The sequence below is a fragment of the Prenolepis imparis genome, unplaced genomic scaffold (genome assembly GCF_030444845.1).
Source record: "Prenolepis imparis isolate NDT839.2.m4 unplaced genomic scaffold, iyPreImpa1.0 SCAF_2, whole genome shotgun sequence".
Lineage (NCBI taxonomy): Eukaryota > Metazoa > Arthropoda > Insecta > Hymenoptera > Formicidae > Prenolepis > Prenolepis imparis.
Window position 1 is genome coordinate 15,653,236 of NW_028141160.1, and position 19,806 is coordinate 15,673,041.

A 19,806-nucleotide genomic window follows, 5' to 3' on the forward strand; every position below is an offset into this window, starting at 1 on the left:
TTCAGATGTAGATATTTACTAATATAAATTTCAATAAAAAAAATTCTGATATATTTTTATTGTAATTTTATAAATTATGTGTATAGATACATAATTGTTATTTCCAAATAAAAAATATTTCTGCGAATTCTTTCATTGGCTAAAGAATACTTAAAATTCTATAATCTATTTTTTTTTCAAACAAGAGTAATTATTTAAAAATTAATTAAATTTCTTTAAAGAGAGACAAATTTATATGCATTTTTTCGCAACATCCTGTATAAATAGATGGCGTAGCTCTGCATTCATGCACGATGCAGAGTGATATATATATATATATATGTATGTATGTACTTATGGCACAGCTGTTGATAGCTGTGTAAGTGTATACAAGAAATTTGCATCGACTACTTCGTTTGACAACATCGACGACTAATCCTTCTTTGTTGACTCCTCGCGTTATTTTCGAGCAGATCGAATGAGAATATTCAGATTCGCACGACGCGAGGAAAAATGGACGATGAGAACGCAGGTTGTGCGTACAGCGAGGAAGATGCACAAGTGTCATTGTTGGATCTCCCGGTCGAGGTTTGTACAGAAAGATGTCAATTTCGTTTCTTTCACACACGTACACATTCGCGCGAAATTCGCCCTTTGTTGCTGCTGTCATTGTTAATCGCTTAATCGATGTAGTAAAGTGTCAAAGTAAGCGATGTGATCGCTTCTCACTTTCCTTTTCTCTCTGGAGTATTTATTTTATTTTATGTGTATGTGTTTAATTTATCCACATAATAATAGATCACTTTATTCATATATAATTTAATTTATCTGTGTTGCATTTCAGATATTCCTGCATATATGCTCCTTCTTAAAGGCGTCGACGTTAGTGCACAGTTTGAGCCTAGTATGCAAACAGTTCTATTTCATTTTAAAGGATGACTCATTATGGAAAGCGCGTATTAATCGTATGTGGCCGGATGCTAGCTACCCGCTTTTGCGTCCTGGTTGGTTCAAATTATATTTTGCACAACTATTTTATAAATAATATCAAACACTGTCTATATCGTTATATTATAGCAGTTTTATATTAAAAATGATACATATAATTTCAGCCAAGCCTGACAAACTGTTTTGGAAATTGTCATGTGTTGCGATTGAAAAGCAAAAAACTATATGGGGATCGAAGGAATGTTCTATGAAGAAAATTAATTCACACGCATGTGGCAGCACAGTAGATGCTCTACTACTGATGCATGTAAGTAATATATTATTTAAGTATCTTTGGATACATATCTTTTTTTATAAAAACTGATATATAATGTGATATCTATTGTATATAGGATGGCACTGCTTATATCGCTGGTGCAAGAGATCGCTCTCTGATTTACCGTAATTTTGCTTGTAAGATGTGTAAAGATGTGATTTGGAAGGACAGCCTCACTAGCATAGGCTCTGCGCATAACGGATGGATTTGGGATGTGACAGCAATAGATAACACTATTTATAGTTGTAGTTGGGATCAGAGTGTAAAATCATGGATGCTTGCCGACGTTGGTCTTGTGCATCAGAAAACTTACAAGATGTACGCAACAACAAAATGTTTCTTTCGATTTTTCAAGAAAAAGACAGAACGAATAATTTTTATTTCTAAAAAACAATTGCATTTTTATTCAAATTATTTAAATATAAATACTGCAATCTGCTTATCAAAGACAAGAAAAATAGTGCAATTCTAAAGTTTATTCGCTCTATTTAAAATTCTTATTATATTCATTATTTTGTGCATATTACTATTTTGTACGAGTAATTTTCTAACAAAAAAAAATCTTTCAGGAATGCGTCGGGTGCGCTGCTGTGTATGGCGTCGTGTCCAGAACGGGCTCTTTTCGCGACTGGTTCGTATTTGAGGACTGTATTTATCTTCGATTCGCGATTGGGAGACAAACCAATGAGGCAATATCGACCGCACGGAGGAGCTGTTATTAAACTGGCAATGAATTCAGAATACATTTTATCTGCCAGCGAGGACAAGACGGTGTCTGTTTGGGATCAGAAAGCCGGGCGCATCATGAAATATATCACAGTAATATTTCACTTATGTATTTCAACAACATCGAGCAAAGAAAACATATACGATATCGCAGATATTTTGTAGATTCCAGGCGAGGCATTTCCCATGTGCATAAACATGCAACGAGATTGTGTTTGCATCGGGGACAGCGGCGCCAAGCTGCACGTATTAAATCCGAAAAAGGACTTTGAATTGGTGAATTCTTACTCTACCGGGCATACAAAAGGGATAACGGGAGTGCATCTAACGCGCGGAAATCTAATAACGAGTTCTACGGATGGTACTGTCAAAATCTGGAGTCCTACGGATCCACCAAAACTTATGTCTACTTTATGTTCATCCTTTGGAGAGATTGCAAGAGTGAGTATCACACATTATATAAAAAATATTATATCATGAGAGAAAGCCACTATAAATTCTTTTGCATGAAATGTGAAATAAAATTTGAAAACAAAGTTTTATTTACAATTACATCTTGTAATCAGATTTCATCACTTTCTATGAAATATATATTACAAGTTTTCCTAAAATCTTTAATGTACTCTTATAGGTTTATGATATCTAACACTGATATTATAATAAAAATATGTGTTTTCTAATAAAAATATATTATTTCTAATCTAGCTTTTCATTTTATAGATGGATTATCAAAATGGTGTTCTCGCGATATCCGGCAGCGAAATCGTAGTATATGAGTCGATGTGTTCAATAAAACATTAATTAATTAATGGAATTTCTATATACATATATATATGTATATTCTATAATTCTTCTAAGTATATTGCTTTGATATATAATATATTCATAATTTTCTCTCTCTCTCTCTCAGTAAGACTATAATATAAAACGCGCGCGTGATTCCAGTCTATAATATAATATATATCGTTCCAAAATTAGAAATACGTATCATTTTGACGAAAATTCATTTAGCGATTAATTAAAAAGCTTTATTAACATACTAGATTAGAAATAATGTATTTATATATACATATATATATATATATATATATATATATATTAATATTCTTATTTGTTTGCAAATTTTACGAAAAACTTTTGATGTAAATTGTTTTCTCTGTTAGAATATCTTTATCGTTAGTCTAATATTCGTTATCAACAATAATTTATGAGTTTTAGAAATACAATTTATATTTCAAATAATAGACAAAATAAATTCTATCCTGAGATCCATCGAAAAACTCATATTTTTCTCAAATTATCGCATTTTTATAGCTTAAATCAGTTTTAAAATTTGAACTTTTCAAGCAGATGTCACGTGACGTGTCGCACAGTGTCACGTGACGCAACTTCAAGCAGCTTCACGCAGCAGTTTATCGTAACGCAGCGAGCCGTAATCTGCGTCGGTTATCGTGTGTTTTTTATGCAAACGAGTTTCGCAAGTTTATTATCGCGCGTACGCATAAAGTGTAATTTTGCATCGTCAGTTTCGCGATCGGATTGTTGGTTCGTTCGGCTCGCTTCGTCGCGCGCGTTTATTCGCCGAAAAAGCGAAACGAGTTCGCGGTCGCGAGTGAAGAGGTTAGTGTTCGTTGATGGCGCGATGGCGCCAAATTCATCATCGATAAATCAACGGCTGGAAGAGATTAAATTTTCGAGGACCCGATAAAAAGACAACAGCGATTTCTTCGTCTGGTACATCGGAACTCCTGGGTGACTTGCGACATCGTCTGGGTGATAACGGTGAGTCGTGAAATTTCAATATAAAAAGTAAACATGTGTGTGTACGTATATAACGGAAAAATACATGGAATAACAAAAATCTGAGAAATAATAGTTAACAATTTTTCAGAATATAGTGGAACCCCTGATAGGAAATTGAAATATATAAGAAATTTATATATAATACGAAAAACAATTAAAATGCTAAATATTATAATTAATAAAATTAAATAATTATTATAATGAATTCTAGTATAATTATAATTAAATATATTAGAATTCATTATAATAATTTAATATTTAATTATATTAATTATAATATTGATAATAAATTCTAATATAATTAATTATATTTAATTATATTTAAATATGATACACTGATTGTGAGAGAATTTTCACTACGGGACAATATGGTATGAAAAGAATTTTATGAGAATTTCTCTGATTAATATTTATCACAATAAAAATAATATATCTATCACAATAAAATATGAAACGTGTTTGATTAATTTTACTAAACTGCATAGCAAAATTAATCAAACATATTTTATATTTTATTGTAATAGATATTGTTTTTATTGTGATATAAATATTAATTAGAGAAATTCTCATAAAATTCTTTCCATACCATATTGTCCCCGATTACCATGATTTTCAGGATAAATTATAAGAGAAAATTCTCTCTGTGTATAATTAATTATAATATAATTAACTTTAATTATAAGCCAGAAGAGGGAATTATAAAGGAGAAGAAACGAAAAAATACATATAATAGCAAAAATCTGAGAAATAATAGTTGACAATTTTTCAGAGTCTAGTGAACCTGATAGAAAATTGAAATATATAAGAAATATATAATACGAAAAAAAAAAATTAAAATGCCAAATATTAGAATTATAATTAAATAATTATTATAATAAATTCTAATATAATTAATTATAATTAAATATAATGAATTCTAATATAATTATCTTTAATTATATTATAATTATAAATATTATTAATTATAATATAATTAATTAGAGAGAGAATGGAATTATAAGAAAGGAGAAGGAAAAGGAAACATACGACGTTTACAGTAAAGTAAAGTACAGATCTGTAATAATGACTTTTGATTCACCCGTTTATTCACGCAAAACAAGAATAGACTTAGATATCCGTGTCGTTAATTGTACTGATGTGTACACATCTGTCCATATACATACAATATACGCATCCTCGAAATGCGCGTGTATACATACACACACATTTTACATATTATATGTATATATAATATAATTTTACATTAATTGTGGATAGGATACGATTCCTCAGCCCTTTCTCATCTTTATTCTCGTATGCTCGAATTTAACAGTTGCGCGTATATGCGTATATCTGAGTTATACGTGTGTATGAGTATTTTCTATATATTTTTTCCGGACTGGCGCGGCGTGTACTAGCGTGTACACGCATGCTTGCCTGTATCTTAATATGTCCCTATGTATATATCGTTGTATTCGCACGTGTACATACAGATAATCAACATCTAAACGCGCGCGCGCGCGTTGTCATCGTTTACAAGTGAATAAAAAAAAAATAAAAGAAAAATTACGCGTCCTCTCGTACCGGAAGGAAAGAAAAAGCAGAAGAACAACTAGAAGGAAACGTATCCGAGCACGCACGCTCTCGCGGCTTATTTCCCGCGCGCGATCGACAAAGGACGCGCGAATCGCGCGCGAGTGATTACAGCTTGTATCTTGTATGCATTCGCATCGACAGGTGCGAAACGGGAAGCGCTCGTTACGCGCGATGCGTCTCGAGAAGCGGCGAATTAACGCTCTCAAACGAGTCACGAACTTTCAACGCTCTCGGTCAACGTTCGTTTCGCGGGAGCATTCGCGATCCTTCCTCCCGGAAATCTCTTACCCTCTTACGGAGAGACTCGAAAAATGTACGGAAATATAAATACCTCTGTGTGTCGAGGTACGATAAGATTTATACATGTAAAAAAATGTAAAAAATATTTCTACGAGAGATATGCGAAAGTATCATATTGGGGGGGGGGGGGGGGATATTCTCTTTGAATTTTATATAAATATATTAATATAATTATGAAATTATATATGACGAAACTTTAAAGATTCACACCTGTCGATACTGCTGTGCGCAATTGCGTGCATCGTTGGAACGATGTGTTTATGTTGCATAAATAAGATTCTCTCAGATGCGTGTACTTGAGGATCAGGTCGGCTTCGGAGTACCGAGCACTTCGGAGTATACAAGACAAAATTGCACGATGAATTGTATATTTTCAATAAATAATGTAAAAAGATTGCGGAACAAGTAAACAAAATGCAAAGCACGATATGTGTTATTTAAACAACACATATGCTAAATAATATATCTTTCTCAAATTTGCTTTTTTCTTGGCATAAATAACATATTGAATGTGTAGCTCCTTTTGTAATACGCAACACACGAATCTAAAATTAATAGATGACGGAGTATTTATATAAATCTAAGTTTTGTCTCTTAAAATGCGCGAGTTTCCGAAGCCGGACCTGCAGATCGCAAAGAAATGGAATGATTTCAATACTGATTTTGGAATGGTTCGTGATTCTCTCTCGGTCGGAGTGGCGATGATGATAGAGCACGGCGGGATTTTCGTGAGACGCGCGTTTTAAAAATCAAAACAGACGTATACAGAAAAATCAGACTTTAGGTCTCGCTATAGCACCGATTAATTTTAATTTTAGCAATTAATCTTTTTCATATCTTCTCTCTCTTCCTCTCTCCCGAAAATAAAATTAAAAGATCTACCTCTTTCTCGACTTGTCTACAGTACAAGTTAAATTATAAATTATCATTTTTTTCCGACGTATAATTTTTATTATTTTTAAAATAATATTTAAAAGTTAATTCCTCCGAAGTTTATGTATAGTAATTCTATTAACAATCAGCCAATATTTCTCGAAATACGATTTTTTCCTAAACCACTGATTCTCCATGTATATAAACTATTCTTCTGTACTCGTCTTGTCTTGGTGGAAGATAAGTAGTCTCTGATCGGATCGACTTTCCCCCGGGGTTGTTTCGCACATCGTACACTCGGGCAATCATCCAATTGGACGTGGCTTTGAGGACGTGTCCGCTTCCCCGCCGCACCCGCTGCTCTCTCGGTTAGATACGCGCGCTAATACTTTTGCTTCGTTTTATGGGTCGCTTATATAACTTAAGAACGTGAAAAAATAAATAAATACTACGCGTTTTATGCGCGATCGGCTCCGTCCGAGCCGCCGAACCATCACGAAGGAAGAGACCACTGTAAAACATTTGCGATGTCGCACGTGTTCGGCAAACAAATTACAGGAAGACCTCTTTATCGCTCTTTCTTTTTCTCTCTCGAACGAAACTTTTGAGAATGTGCACGCGTACAATATGCATCCATATTCGACTCACGTAATTGAATATTGTTGAATATTATTGCCAGTGTCTCTTCCATTGTGCTGCCAGTGCGTTCACCCGGGCGGAGACATCGCGATAAATTGCAATAATAACAACAATAATTCTACTATATGACATAATAGTAATACTAATAATAATGCGATCGGTTTGAACAATCGGCGGACCTTCGATCTCTTCGTAATACTTGCTTCGAGAAAAATATTTAGAAAAGGAGGATTTTATCCTGATCAAATTCGCGCGTTTATTTCTTGCTAACTTTTTTTGTACGTTTAGCGACCTTACCAATGTGCCTGCTACGCAATTTTTTATACAAAGGTTTCAAAATTTAACTAGATATCGATATCCTCTTCGTCTATCGCGCGCACGTTCTCTATATAAACGACTAAAGGCTCAATCTAACTAAACAACGAACGGATGAAAGATGGCGATAAAAATATAATCGTGACATAATAATAATCGAATAATAATAATATTAATAATAATAATAATATAGAATACTACCATTATTACTACGTAGTGATGAATGACGACGATTAATAATAATTAATGATTAATCGAATTTTTTAAAACGAGTGCGTGGTGCGCGAGAGCGCAGATATTTTGTCGACTAGAATTCGTATGGATTTGCTCTGTGTTGTATGTGTATGTGTGTTTGCTTGTTTGTTGTATGACTCAATCGTATACCGTCTCGCTTCTCATGTCTCGTTATTTAATATGTTATTGTTTAACTTCGTTCTTCATCGTGTCTATAGCAACGACGCGACTCATCGCGAAGGATCGCCGAATTTCTTTTCCTCCCACGAATTCTCTCAATTATATACTCTTATCGCACCGCGCAAGTACTCGCCGATGTTAACAGAACGACAACGATATTCAGCTTTCTACTCACTTCTGGTTAGACACTAAAATCACATATTGAATCGACGAATCGCACGTTCCAGATGCGATCAGAAATATCTTTCGCAAATCTTCTTATATCTTCGTGAATGTCTCATAAGTATTACCGCGTCGTTCTCCAAATCGTCGTCTCCAGACGTCGATTGATTTTTACATGGAACTCCTCGGAACCTTTCAATGAACTCTCCGAAATTTCAAGTTTGTTCTCCAACGCAATAATCTGGACTTTCTCGAACGTTCTTCTCTCGACAGGTGAAATGATATTAAATCTCTAAAGTTCCGGGCTCCTCGAAATTCGCAGAGTGACGATCGACGCGATTTAGGGTTCTTTCATCGTTTTCCTCCTTCGAGACAGGAACACTGCGTTTTCCGTCAATCTCCTTCTTGGTCTTACGTAAGTGTACGTGTGGTTGTGTATATGTATGTGTGTGTGTATGTGTGGGTCTGCCGCGTGGTGTTTCTCCTTCGTGGTGCGGCGCGTCGTTGCTCCGACTATGTCCCGTTTACTTGCGACCTAGGTACTCGACCATCTCTTGCAACCTTTCCATCTCATCCTCAAGCAGCAGCGCTTGGATGCAGCTCGTGAAGTATTGTGTGCTGAAGCAGTCTTGCCTGTGGCGGGGACAAAGATTGAGAACAGAACTCGATTAGTCTATTGTTGGATACGGAGTAATCACCGACGTTCTCGGTGTCGGGTGTGATATGCATTCACGGACCTATTCGGGGATCGTTTCGATAGAATTTTATGAGCTGGACAAAATTGGATAACATAAAAACAAATTTTAATTTTAATTGCCAAGAGACTTTAATTAACTTTATATTGATTTAGCAATGGTATATATTTAGCGCACTTGATCACATCTCTATTTATAAATCCTAAAAGGCAGAACAAGAATTGTTTAGAATTTTACTCGCAAATAGTACTTAAATAATTTGAAAATTTTACATATGATATATTATGTAATTTATACAATTAAAATATTTTTAGATGAAACGAATAGGTCTGTGAATTAGCAATTGTTAGTAGGGACATATACAGGATATGTGTGTATGGAAAGGTGTCGATTGTTTCGCACTCTACATTTCATAATATCAAGAATTTATACACCACAAGTAGAGTGCGAATCGTTTTGCTTTAAAAAATCGCAAAAACATTTAAAAATATCAAAAACTGCAAAATCATAGATATTATCACCTAGAAAAAAGTATTTTTACGTCGATCTGCCGTCTTTCATCATCCTGAAAAAAATACGACGCTGCAAAAACACCAATGCAAAAATGCTTCAAAATGTAAAACATTCCCTAATAAATTCGTTGCCAAAAAAACGTTCAAAATCGTCGCCGCAAAAATGCACGTCGAAATGGATAATATGAAGTCAGAATATACGAGATGATGCTGTATATTACATCGCTAGCAGTGCTGCACTTTTGTCAAACTAAATTAAACATAGATATATGTGATAAAATGAATATTGCATCTATATTTATATTTCCAATTTTCCAAAATTTATAAATTTTTATGATACGTCTGATTTATCGAGATTCTTGACGAACACGCAAAGTATGGTTTCACCCTTTTCTATATTGCAGCATTGCTCGCTAGTATAAGATTGCGCAGAATTACCTAATTTCTCATACTCATTATCTCGATGCGAAGATACTATAATACGCGCGAGTATTTGTCCAGGGGATGGCATTAAAAAATGCAACAAAAATATAATAGAAAGTAATGGCAAAAAGGAATAATGAAAAATTAAAACAAAGAATATATAAGTATAAATTCTATTAATCCGCGATATCTGTTTCTTATGCAACATTTCAATTTCCTTCTTAAATTGCTAATACATTCGATAATGCTTTTGCTTGATATTTTTCTAAATGAAACAACGACCAAGTTACTTTTAATTACTTTTTATATTGCCGTTTATTATTAATCGTTTGCTTGAAATATCTGTTACGGTTTTCGATTCAAACATTTTGCTGCGATGAAATCAAACTCAACCGTTTAATTATATATTCATAATTTTTACACACTTTACTCATTATACGTATCGTGTAATAAAAATAAGAACGCGCTGATTTTTCCGAACTTTACTTTGCAAATATTACAAGACATACACTTACACTTAATTCACGCGAAGATTATGCAAACAAATCGGAATTTACGTTTTTTTTTTCCGACGAGTGGGCGTATATCAGAACGAGAGCAGATGAGGAAGGATAATGTGGAAAAGCAAGCGGGCACGGTTAGTTCTTTATATTTGCGAAAAGCGGAGAAAAGAAAGGGGCGCATAAAAGGAAAAATCATAAACTAAAGAGAAAAGGCTACCTAAACCCCCGGATCGGCTCCGTGGAGTTGCTTGATCCACATTTGGATCTTTCCGACCTCGTCCGTCAGTAGCAGGACGTCTAAGCATCCTTTGAAGTAGTCCGTGGTGAAACATTCTTTCCTGCAGAAAGTTAAAAGAAAAACAAAAAACACGTGAATTATATTATAATACAGTAGCACAAGTTTGTAAGCAGCAGACCGGAAATTCTGAAAAATATTCCGGAAACATGTGATATCGAAAACATTTAACAAATCCAGTCCAATCGTTTTACTATTGAATTATGCGACAATATACTGAGAATAAATGCTTTCGTGAGTAGGATAGATGCATCGTTAAAAAATCTCATAATTTAAAGATTTTATACAAATCTTAAAATATCTATAAATTAACATTATAAATAGTATTAACAATAATTTAATATTTTGTTTTTATATTAAGTTTAAATTTTTTTTCAAGTCAACACAGCATTAAAAAATTTCAACATTAATTTCTATCCGTAAGAAGTCCAGAAAATAAAAATGCATACAGAAAAAAATATTTTAATATGTTTGATAAAAATCGATTATCCGACATATTCTTCAAATCGATGATTCACCGATGCATCTGTCCTTTCTCGTCATCGTTGATTTTTTTCGAGAGTAAATTTTCTAAATATAGCGCTGTATGCTGTAAATGTACTCGAGCTAGAACATCAATTCGTTACTTTTTTTTTTCACATTGTGATCTCGCTCGCTGTTGTACAATAGCTCTTACGTGACGGCCGTTAAGCGGCTCGGCACAAACGGCAGGTAGCAACGGATGTGCGTTGGCATTCGCTCGTACGAGCTATAAATAGAAGAGAAATCTCATTCCATTTCGATACGCGTGCCGACGTGTGTGGTGTACGCGCGGTACCGAGAGCGGAGCACGTGTACAAAGGTATATCCGTGCGTCCACTTTGGCCGTTGATATTTTTCAAGGTAGAAATCACGCGGCGGAAGTCGTTCGCGAAATCATTTCGTTGTATACACCAAAGACTCTCCGAACTTTAACCCGTGAGATCAATCTTATATATTATATATGAGAGATGAAATCGTTCTGAAAAACCTACATCTACTTCATTTTTCTTTATATTTATTCATCCGCCCGGAATTCGGAGATTAAACACAAAATATGTATTAGTTCATTTGTTTTTATTAAAATCGCGAAATAAGTTTTTCTAGAAAATAATGAAAAAAAAAAAATATCCCAAATCGATTTTACGAATTAACAAAATAAAAATATAACAGAGAAATTGATAGAAAGTTTGATTACCGATTAATTATATCTCCAAAAATAAAACCGCAAATATTTGTACGATAATATCCAAGTGTCAGATTATTCGCCGTGTTAATTCATGATAATATATTATTAAATAATTAGCAATAATCATAAATTTTTTTATTCGTGTAAAATTGCAATTTTTTTCATAAGATCAAAGTTTTATTATTCCGATACTCTTTGTCATTAGAATCTTTTAATGATTTTTACTTCTCGATTCCGAATTAAAATTACCATTTATCGGATTTATTTATTCGAATCAATTTTAAAGCATACTTGACAAAAATATTTCTCGCATCTGAGTAAAAATCAAATAGCTCGTGTAGTCTTATCTCAAACTTCTTCCCATCTCAAGATTATCACGTTTCTGCTGTTCGCATTATTACACAAACGTGGACAATCTCGTAAGCAAGAGTACAATAGACAGTAGCAGCACGTGCGGATTCCAACTGTCAACCATCATTTCGTAGAAACATCATCGTGGATAATAAGACGTACTTGCAAAGCATGTGCAATTGCGGTTCCCGGAACAGGTTGTAGCAGTCTTCACAGATACGGTCCAGACGGGCGAAGATACTCTTGTCGTACACGCCCTTGCACTGAATGTCGAAGAACGACCTTTTGCCCAAGGGATGGCCGTTAAGAGTGGCGGCGTCCGCGCCTAGGTCGATGCAAGACGAGATCAGCAGGAATGTCAGTGACCACGTGAGAACGGATAGCAGGAACGGGCAGGTCGTGGACGACGATCTCGACGACGACGACAGCGTCGACGTCGACGAAAGTAGCGTCGAACACGAGGAATGATACGCGGCCGACGGATACATCGCGAACTCGTCGTTGGACGACGACGATTGGGCGTTTTGCTGTCGATGCATCATCTGAAAAAAGAAAACCGCGGTCTTTAACGATATCGTATTTTTTATTCTATTTTTTTTTTTTTTTTTTTAATTGTGTATAGGGGTGAGGAACATTGTCCGATATTGAAATCTTAGCAATGAATCGATGAAAACGCTACCTCCGTTTAAGCCGAACCGTTTTATGCTGCTTACAAACTTCGTGTTTATTAGGTAGGATGCATAAAAAAAAAAAGATTTTCGTGTTAATTATAACTTACAACTGACATCTACTGCTAATAGCTTCATATTTATAGAGCTCGTACTATTTACTTCTATACATCTGTGTCTGAATTATTGAAATGATTGATAGATAACGAGAAAAATGGATCTTATCTACGCGCACTTAATATTGTATGAAATTCTATTTAGGTATCATATTTTTTTGCATTATTATTATGGAAGACTCTTATAGGCATAGAATCATGGGCACTGCAATTATATCTCTGAAAAATTAAGTTGTAGAGATCACAGAAAGAGACAATGATTATGAATATTTTTTTTATAAATAATGTCATTTTCGATAAATTGCACGAGCATTTTTCTTTTTGATTAGTGACATTTATTATATATATTTGTGTATAGCATATTATTAAAAAAGAAGATATATATTTATTTTATTTTATTAAACACATTTTTTACGCGATATTTAAAAGATAGGTGGAGTCAGTAACTCGATTCATACTATAATTAAGCATTAATAAAATTCATTTTTTGTCTTGATGAAAAGTTACACATAAAATAGTTAATTAAAGATATAATAAGAGCAATAAAAGTTAAATTAAAACGATAACGCAGTAATGAAAAGACAAGAATGATTTGTTATTTCAAATATAATCTATATTCTTTATATACAGCTGAAAAATCATTTGCTCATTGTGATTTCGATATATCGAGGATTGTATTTACTTCCGTAATTTCCAAGAACCGGTTCTTTCTATAGTGACGAAAGGCAAGCGCCGCCGAAAATAAAATATCTTAATTAAATGATAAAGTTGTGGCGCTCTCTTAGACACGCCCTCTAAGAAAGGTGAATGGATCTGAATTGAGCGCCCCGTACACGCATCTATGGGGCCTCAAATAATAAATTACAGTTTTAGTGCCGAATCACCTTAGCACGAGAGTGGTTTTTCGAGTAGTTCTTTCAAGAAATCTCTTCTCCATTTTCAAATTATTCCTTCAATTAGGTCGACTTCACGCGTCGATTTCCTCGTAACAGGACGACATAGCCGAGACGATTCAGGTAGACGCCTTTAAAAATTCCATTTTACTCGAGAGAAACCGAAATGCCGACTTTGCACACATCATTTGTACGCGAACGCAAGATCGCTCGTTATACGAACGTAAAAGATGAACATGTACACATTTGGGTATATCGATATACCTCCCGTCACCTTTTCGTCCTCCCCCTCCCGACTTGCATACACCAGGTTGAGATGTAAAGCAACTCTTAACCAGTCTTGGTGCAGCAGTGAATGGACCACACGCAGGTAGGCCCCACCTGTAAACGTCCTCAACCGACAACTTCATTAACCGGGGCCCCAGCGCACGAGATCCACCACGAGAGGGGGGCCTTCCTTTCTCACTCTCTTTCTTCTCGTCCCCTCTTCTCCTTCCCCTCTCTCTCTCTCTCTTTGTCCGGATATCATCGTACGATCCTCGCCTCATCCCACCGCCACCTGCACACACGAAGAGAGCGAGCGTTTCGCCCGGTTCTTCTTTTTTCGGAACATAATCACCGCTCCCGGGTGGGATCTTATTTTTAGCCGCCAGGACGATTCTCGGAACTCTCCGGCAACCGCTCTCTTCTATATATCGGCGCCTCCACCTGGTAATTGGCCGTAGGCCGATAATTTGCCCCCAAAGTCGTCCGGAGATCGTTAAGACTCTCCTCTTTGTATCTCTCGTCTTCTCCTTCTATCTTTCTCTCTTCTTTCCCTGCATAAGTTTCTCCAAAGGCCTCCGCGAGAGAGAATGGATACGTTCCGAGATCTGTCTCGTTCTTTTTTTTTTCTCAGAACGGATATATTCGGTGTGAATGGCGATCAGCGGCGTCGTATCAAAGAAAGCCGGACGATTCTCTCCATCTCTTTCGCTTGGATTCTACTTAATTGATTTTGTGAACACGAATCCGCCGTCAGTCGCGCCGCGGCTATCGCGTAATGGCAATGGTTTACCTAGGATTGCCAGCCGTCCTGGATAAGGTGAAAGTAAATACGTATTCCCAAGAGACAAATGTGCACTTATATCTCAGTATCTGCATATAATAAATTTGCATGTCTAAATATTCTTTCTTATGCTCCTCCATCTCCAAATATTTATATGATATAAAATTCCTTAGATGCATAAAAAATAAATCATTTTACGCAAAGCTTACTATAATTCGACACAAGTCTTATCAGAAAGAAAATATATTGCTGATTTTTAATCAGAATTTTATAACAAAGTATTAAATAAAAAACGTATTAAAACGCGACAATTAAACGAGAAGCGTTTCAAATAGCCTAATTGATGAATACGAATTATATCGTTAATATTTAAGCAAAATTTTTAAAAATGTCGGATATTTTATCGCAAATTTTTTGTCTTATATCAAAGAGAAAAAAATGGAATCGTGGATCCGCTGTATTCGTATATAAAAAATCTCTTTGCTTATCTTTGTACGACTCTCGCTTCTTCTTCGCCCCGATAAGCCGACCGGAATTACACGCGTGAGAAAATCTGGGGAACCACGACGCAACACCCAGGTCGCGTAAGACGTCATAAATTAGACCCAGTTGCACCGGTACATTTTAAAGGGGACTCAATTCTTTTGCTCTCTTGGCCCCGATTCGATAACGGCGCCCGGCCGGATTTTTAAGCCCATGGGGCCCTCTCTCCCTTTCTCTTATTTTAAATTTCGCGGTGAATTGACAACCGGACCACACAGAGACATAAAGTGCGTCAATATATGCGTTCCTCTCGCCTCTGACGCGATTCTGCGCGGTCCGGTAATTGAGTTGGCTTATATAGAGAAACGGTATAACGCGTACAGGAAGGGGAGGAGGAGGAGTTCAGCTGGATCTCGATTCTACGAGGCGAGACACAGTATTCGATTTACTTACAGCCAGATTGCATTATATTTTTGCATCAGCGCAGGCTCTTTTGCGAGTATCCGCGTCCCGATGTGTAAGTAATAATGACACTTTAACCGGCTGATATACGCGGCTTATAATCGCACGATAATGCATCGCACTGTAAATTACATGGTGGAATCTCGGTTAGCAGTTAATGAAATAAGACAGAATCTTTTAGCCGATGTATGCGCGAGAAATAACGACATTGCTTAAGGGTTCGACAAAATTTTCACCAAAAGCTCGCTTTGACAAAAATCAGATTTTAAGAATTAATTTAAAATTATGTAGCTTGTTTTAATTTAACAATAAGTTACATATATACGTTTATATTTTTTATAAACAAAAATTTAATTGCATTCTTTGAATTAATGGCAATATTAAAATAAAATATGCATCGGTTTATATAAAATTAATTAACAATAAAGTTGCATGAGGCACGCGCAAAAATATATTTCGCAAAAGGCCCGCAGAATGTCTTGTCGGGATGACAGCGTCTCGATTGTGAAAAATCGTCGCTATATTTAGACTTTAGACAGAACGGTCTGTGGGCGTAACACAGACATCAGGTCAATGCGAATCATACACGCATTTCGCTGCAGAGATTACTCGTGTAATCCAAACGAGGAGGATTAATAGCCATTTTAATATCGCACTGACGCAGAACGAAATAAAATATCCAGATATCTCGTATCATACTTTTTTACTTTCACTTTCAAATTTTATATTTTATATTTTGTCTGATATAATCGAGTTATCTTTGCGAATGATGATTAGAATAGTTATTGTAGGATAATAATTAATGTCTTTTAGCATTTAAATTGATAATAAAAATAAAATTTGAAAGTATATATCGTGAGAGAGAGATAAAAAAATAATCTTATTTTTTTATCTCTCTCTCAGTATACTTTCAAATTTTATTTTTATTATCAATTTAAATGCTAAAAGACATTAGCTAATTATTAATCATCATGTTCGTAAAGATAACTCGACTATATCAGATAAAATATAAAATATAAAATTTTATTTTCAAATTTTATATATCTATATATAAAATCACATTATCTTATGGAAGCCAATTAAGTTCAAGGGAGAAAAACAAAATTGAATCCTGCTACAAATAAATCGATATTTTAGACAAGCCTATCTTTTCTTGTAGATGCAATTTCAGATTCGATCAGAAAAGATTCACACTTTATGCGTTGCATGTAAAGGAAGGTGAAATATGTAGAGGGTGGTATTGTGCGAGGCGGACAATCGCGGAAAGAGAGAAAAAGGGAGAGATAGAGGGAAAGAGCATGTAAGCGTGTCAAGGTGTGCGCGGGGAGATGCATGAGGGAAGAAAAAGTCTATGGAGACCAGTTGCTCGATAGGTGAGGTCTTTCCTCGGCTCGGCCACGCACAGGTGTGCAATCTGCGAGGCTCCTTTGGCAAAAAGCCACACGCTCGCTTCGGCACTCCACCCTGCAGCGGCTCATTCGCGCATGATGTATAGAGTATCCCGCAGCGATTGCACTGTCCTCGAAACGTCGTGTGGAAATTTTAGCTTAAGAATTAGGTGCGGTAAAATGTTGGTATCCCAGCTGTTTTAACCCTTATGACGTATATTTCTTCAAGATCTTACTAAAATTCCGATCGTACTGTTCTCGTATTTCTTTTAATTCATATTCTTGAAGTTCGATGAGGATTTAATTATCTCAATGTTATCTCTTCATATATATAATATATAAATAAAGGTTTCCTCTCGTCGAAGACAACATTGTTCATTACAATTTTTCAAATTATTAAGGAATTTTTATTTTTCAGATTCAAAACAAACAATTATTTTATAATTTTACAGAACAATATATTTTGCAAATATTTTTACTATCAGTATAATTATAATTAATATACTGTAGTAGAATGATTATCTTCTGCTTTATGATATTATTATACAATTGACACAACACAGGCTATCTCTACGATAACTTTTTTTTCTTGTAAGAGTCGACAGATCGATCTGTCTTTAATTTTTGGGATATGTCGTTTGATGGAATAATTTTCGGTTATTTTCTTATTACCTACGCGACGACGTCCAATCGGTCCAATTAGCGCGGCGCGTTAACAAGATCGTCGCGACACGCGTCTAATTTCCTCGCGCGCACGAATTCCGAGACCTTGTACGCTCAACAGGCCTCCATCCGGGGCCTGACGGAATCCAGCGCAGCGCGAAAGACGTTTCCCGAGGGTGAATGGTTTCCGTGTATCGCGGTGCGCCGGTCTCAAAAATCCGGAACAGTGACGCGATCCTAATCTCAATCCCCAATCGCTCGGGCCGAGTCAACGACCTGCACTCGCGGGACCTGGTTCACGTCGTCGTCGTTTTACGTCGCGGTGACATTAAGAGGATCGGTGGTGCTTCAGGTAGGCATATTCAGGTGCGTGTACGTCATTACCTCGAGAGAAAGAGAGATGTAAAAACGGGAAACAGCGTACATCGAAAGAGCGGTGACTTAACAAAGTCACCGTTCGCCAGCGGGGCCTTCCGCAAAAAAGCACCGCGGCAAGGAGGATAAGAAGAAGCGGCGAAACGCGTGCAATTACCGAAACGCGCTCTCGGGGCCCCTCGGGAGAAGACGAAGAGCGTCCGCGTGTCCTACACGCTCGTCGAGGGCAACGAGGGGGAACGAGCGAGGAGGTAGGGCCCGGAGGGCAGTCAAAGAGATGGAGAGAGAAAGAAAGAGAAGAGAGGATAGGGGAAGTTCCGAGGAGCCGCATGGCGGTATCGTTAGATATATCGGCTCTCCTCGCCAGGTGGTCCTTTTCTCGTGCCGGATGACTCAATCCCGTGAGGAGTTGCCGGACGAGCTATAAGGCCCCCGTGAGAGCTCCGTGTGTGCTCGCGCGGCCGTTCGCAATACATATATGTAGATACACATATATACACACATACTACAGTGGACACTCTTGTATACGAGCGGTATACATCGTGTGTCCCACGTTGGACCGCGCGCTCGTACATCGCCCGACAGTAATGACTCGCGCACGGCGGAATTATCTCAGCCGGAGATAGTTGTCGGAGATATCCCTCGGAAAGAGCCTGTCCATTGAGATACAAAGTTTACGCTTCGGAAATCGAATCAATGGTGCGAGTCGAACTTGAAAGTTTTACCCAAAGTCGCATTCTTGCGAAGTAATACTAGATCTAGTAGTTTTTTAATCGCACTCGCGAGTTATATATATATATTCGAAATAGCGATGCTATCAGTTATATCACGATAGCGATAGAAATTATTTTATTTAAAGAAACTAACTTTTAATGGATGTCCTTACCAATTAAACTAGAAAAAACATGAAAATTTAATGATTATGAGTATACAAATTTTTTATCGCGCAATGTCCAACTTGCTTCGTACTTTTTCTTCTTTCTGGCTTGCATTTTTCGGGCATCGATAATTATCATGCGTCATAAAATAATTCCTAAAAAAATATCTACTCCGAAATTGCATAAACTGTGAAATATATCCAAGTAATGAGGTTCTCCAGACATTATCGTCTATATCACGATATATGCTCATCTTGGCGAACGCACACACGCGTGTCGCGTGCATCGAGACGCACGCGCGCACCAGAGTTTCTGTGGCGGAATTGTGGTTTTTACACGCATGTGCAGCAGGGAGAATGAAGCTTCGAGGCGGGGAAGAGAAGGATCGAGAAAAACGAGAAAGAGAGATCAAGATCGTCGAGAGAGCGAGCGAGGGGAGGGAGATGAGAAGAGGGGCGGGCCCTCTAATTAGGCGGTCGGCCGCCACCGCCGTCGGTGTACCATGTACCACATAACATATGCCATGTGATACGTGTGCTACACACACGCTATATACCGTTCAGAAGGAGGAGAGACGAAGATGAGAATATCGAGAGAGGGCGGCGGAACGAGAGGAGAACTCGGGGGGAAGAAAAAAAAAAGAGAAAAAGAAACGAGGCGGGCCGTAAATCAAGCGGCAACGAGGCACTCTCCTTCTCTCTCCAGGGGCCCCACCGCGATCTCTTTGACGTTTGCGGACCTACCTGCCTACCATCCCGCGTGCGCGCGCGCGCTTATGCATGAATAATAACGCCTG

At 36.7% G+C, this 19,806-nt stretch overlaps 3 protein-coding genes across 7 annotated transcripts in view; 2 read left to right on the plus strand and 1 right to left on the minus strand.

The window, feature by feature from the left end:
* Positions 1-185: 185 nt before the first annotated feature.
* LOC145949006 (F-box/WD repeat-containing protein 9) lies at positions 186-2,867 on the plus strand. The gene is made up of 7 exons (XM_083058671.1): positions 186-567; positions 824-983; positions 1,092-1,234; positions 1,320-1,561; positions 1,813-2,062; positions 2,135-2,410; positions 2,690-2,867. The coding sequence occupies exons 1-7, from the start codon at positions 493-495 to the stop codon at positions 2,768-2,770; spliced, it is 1,227 nt and encodes a 408-aa protein (XP_082914797.1). The 5' UTR covers positions 186-492; the 3' UTR covers positions 2,771-2,867.
* Positions 2,868-3,363: 496 nt separating this feature from the next.
* LOC145949003 (peroxisomal leader peptide-processing protease-like) overlaps positions 3,364-19,806 on the plus strand; it is a 65,653-nt gene continuing 49,210 nt past the window's right edge. Inside the window, exon 1 of the mRNA XM_083058667.1 lies at positions 3,364-3,751. The gene's annotated coding sequence lies outside the window, so the exon portion shown is untranslated. The remainder of the gene's footprint in view (positions 3,752-19,806) is intronic.
* The window catches only part of Itp (ion transport peptide), a 44,304-nt gene continuing 29,333 nt past the window's right edge, over positions 4,836-19,806 (minus strand). For 3 of the 5 annotated variants that reach the window (XM_083058673.1, XM_083058672.1, XM_083058675.1), the window contains exons 2-4: positions 12,199-12,578; positions 10,401-10,521; positions 4,836-8,683 (exon numbers count right to left, since the gene is read on the minus strand). In XM_083058673.1, coding sequence (XP_082914799.1) covers positions 10,401-10,521; positions 12,199-12,578 — 501 coding nt within the window. In that variant the 3' untranslated portion in view covers positions 4,836-8,683. Of the gene's footprint in view, positions 8,684-9,695; positions 10,522-12,198; positions 12,579-19,806 lie in introns of all 5 variants that reach the window. The other 2 variants (XR_014427524.1, XM_083058674.1) reach the window with 2 other exon arrangements.

Bases quoted from the DNA above. Each gene is read 5' to 3' on its own strand.
- LOC145949006 (XM_083058671.1), top strand. From the start codon at position 493: ATGGACGATGAGAACGCAGGTTGTGCGTACAGCGAGGAAGATGCACAA. The intron at 1,235-1,319 runs GTAAGTAATATA...TATTGTATATAG, and splicing joins ATGCTCTACTACTGATGCAT to GATGGCACTGCTTATATCGC. The intron at 2,063-2,134 runs GTAATATTTCAC...GATATTTTGTAG, and splicing joins GCATCATGAAATATATCACA to ATTCCAGGCGAGGCATTTCC.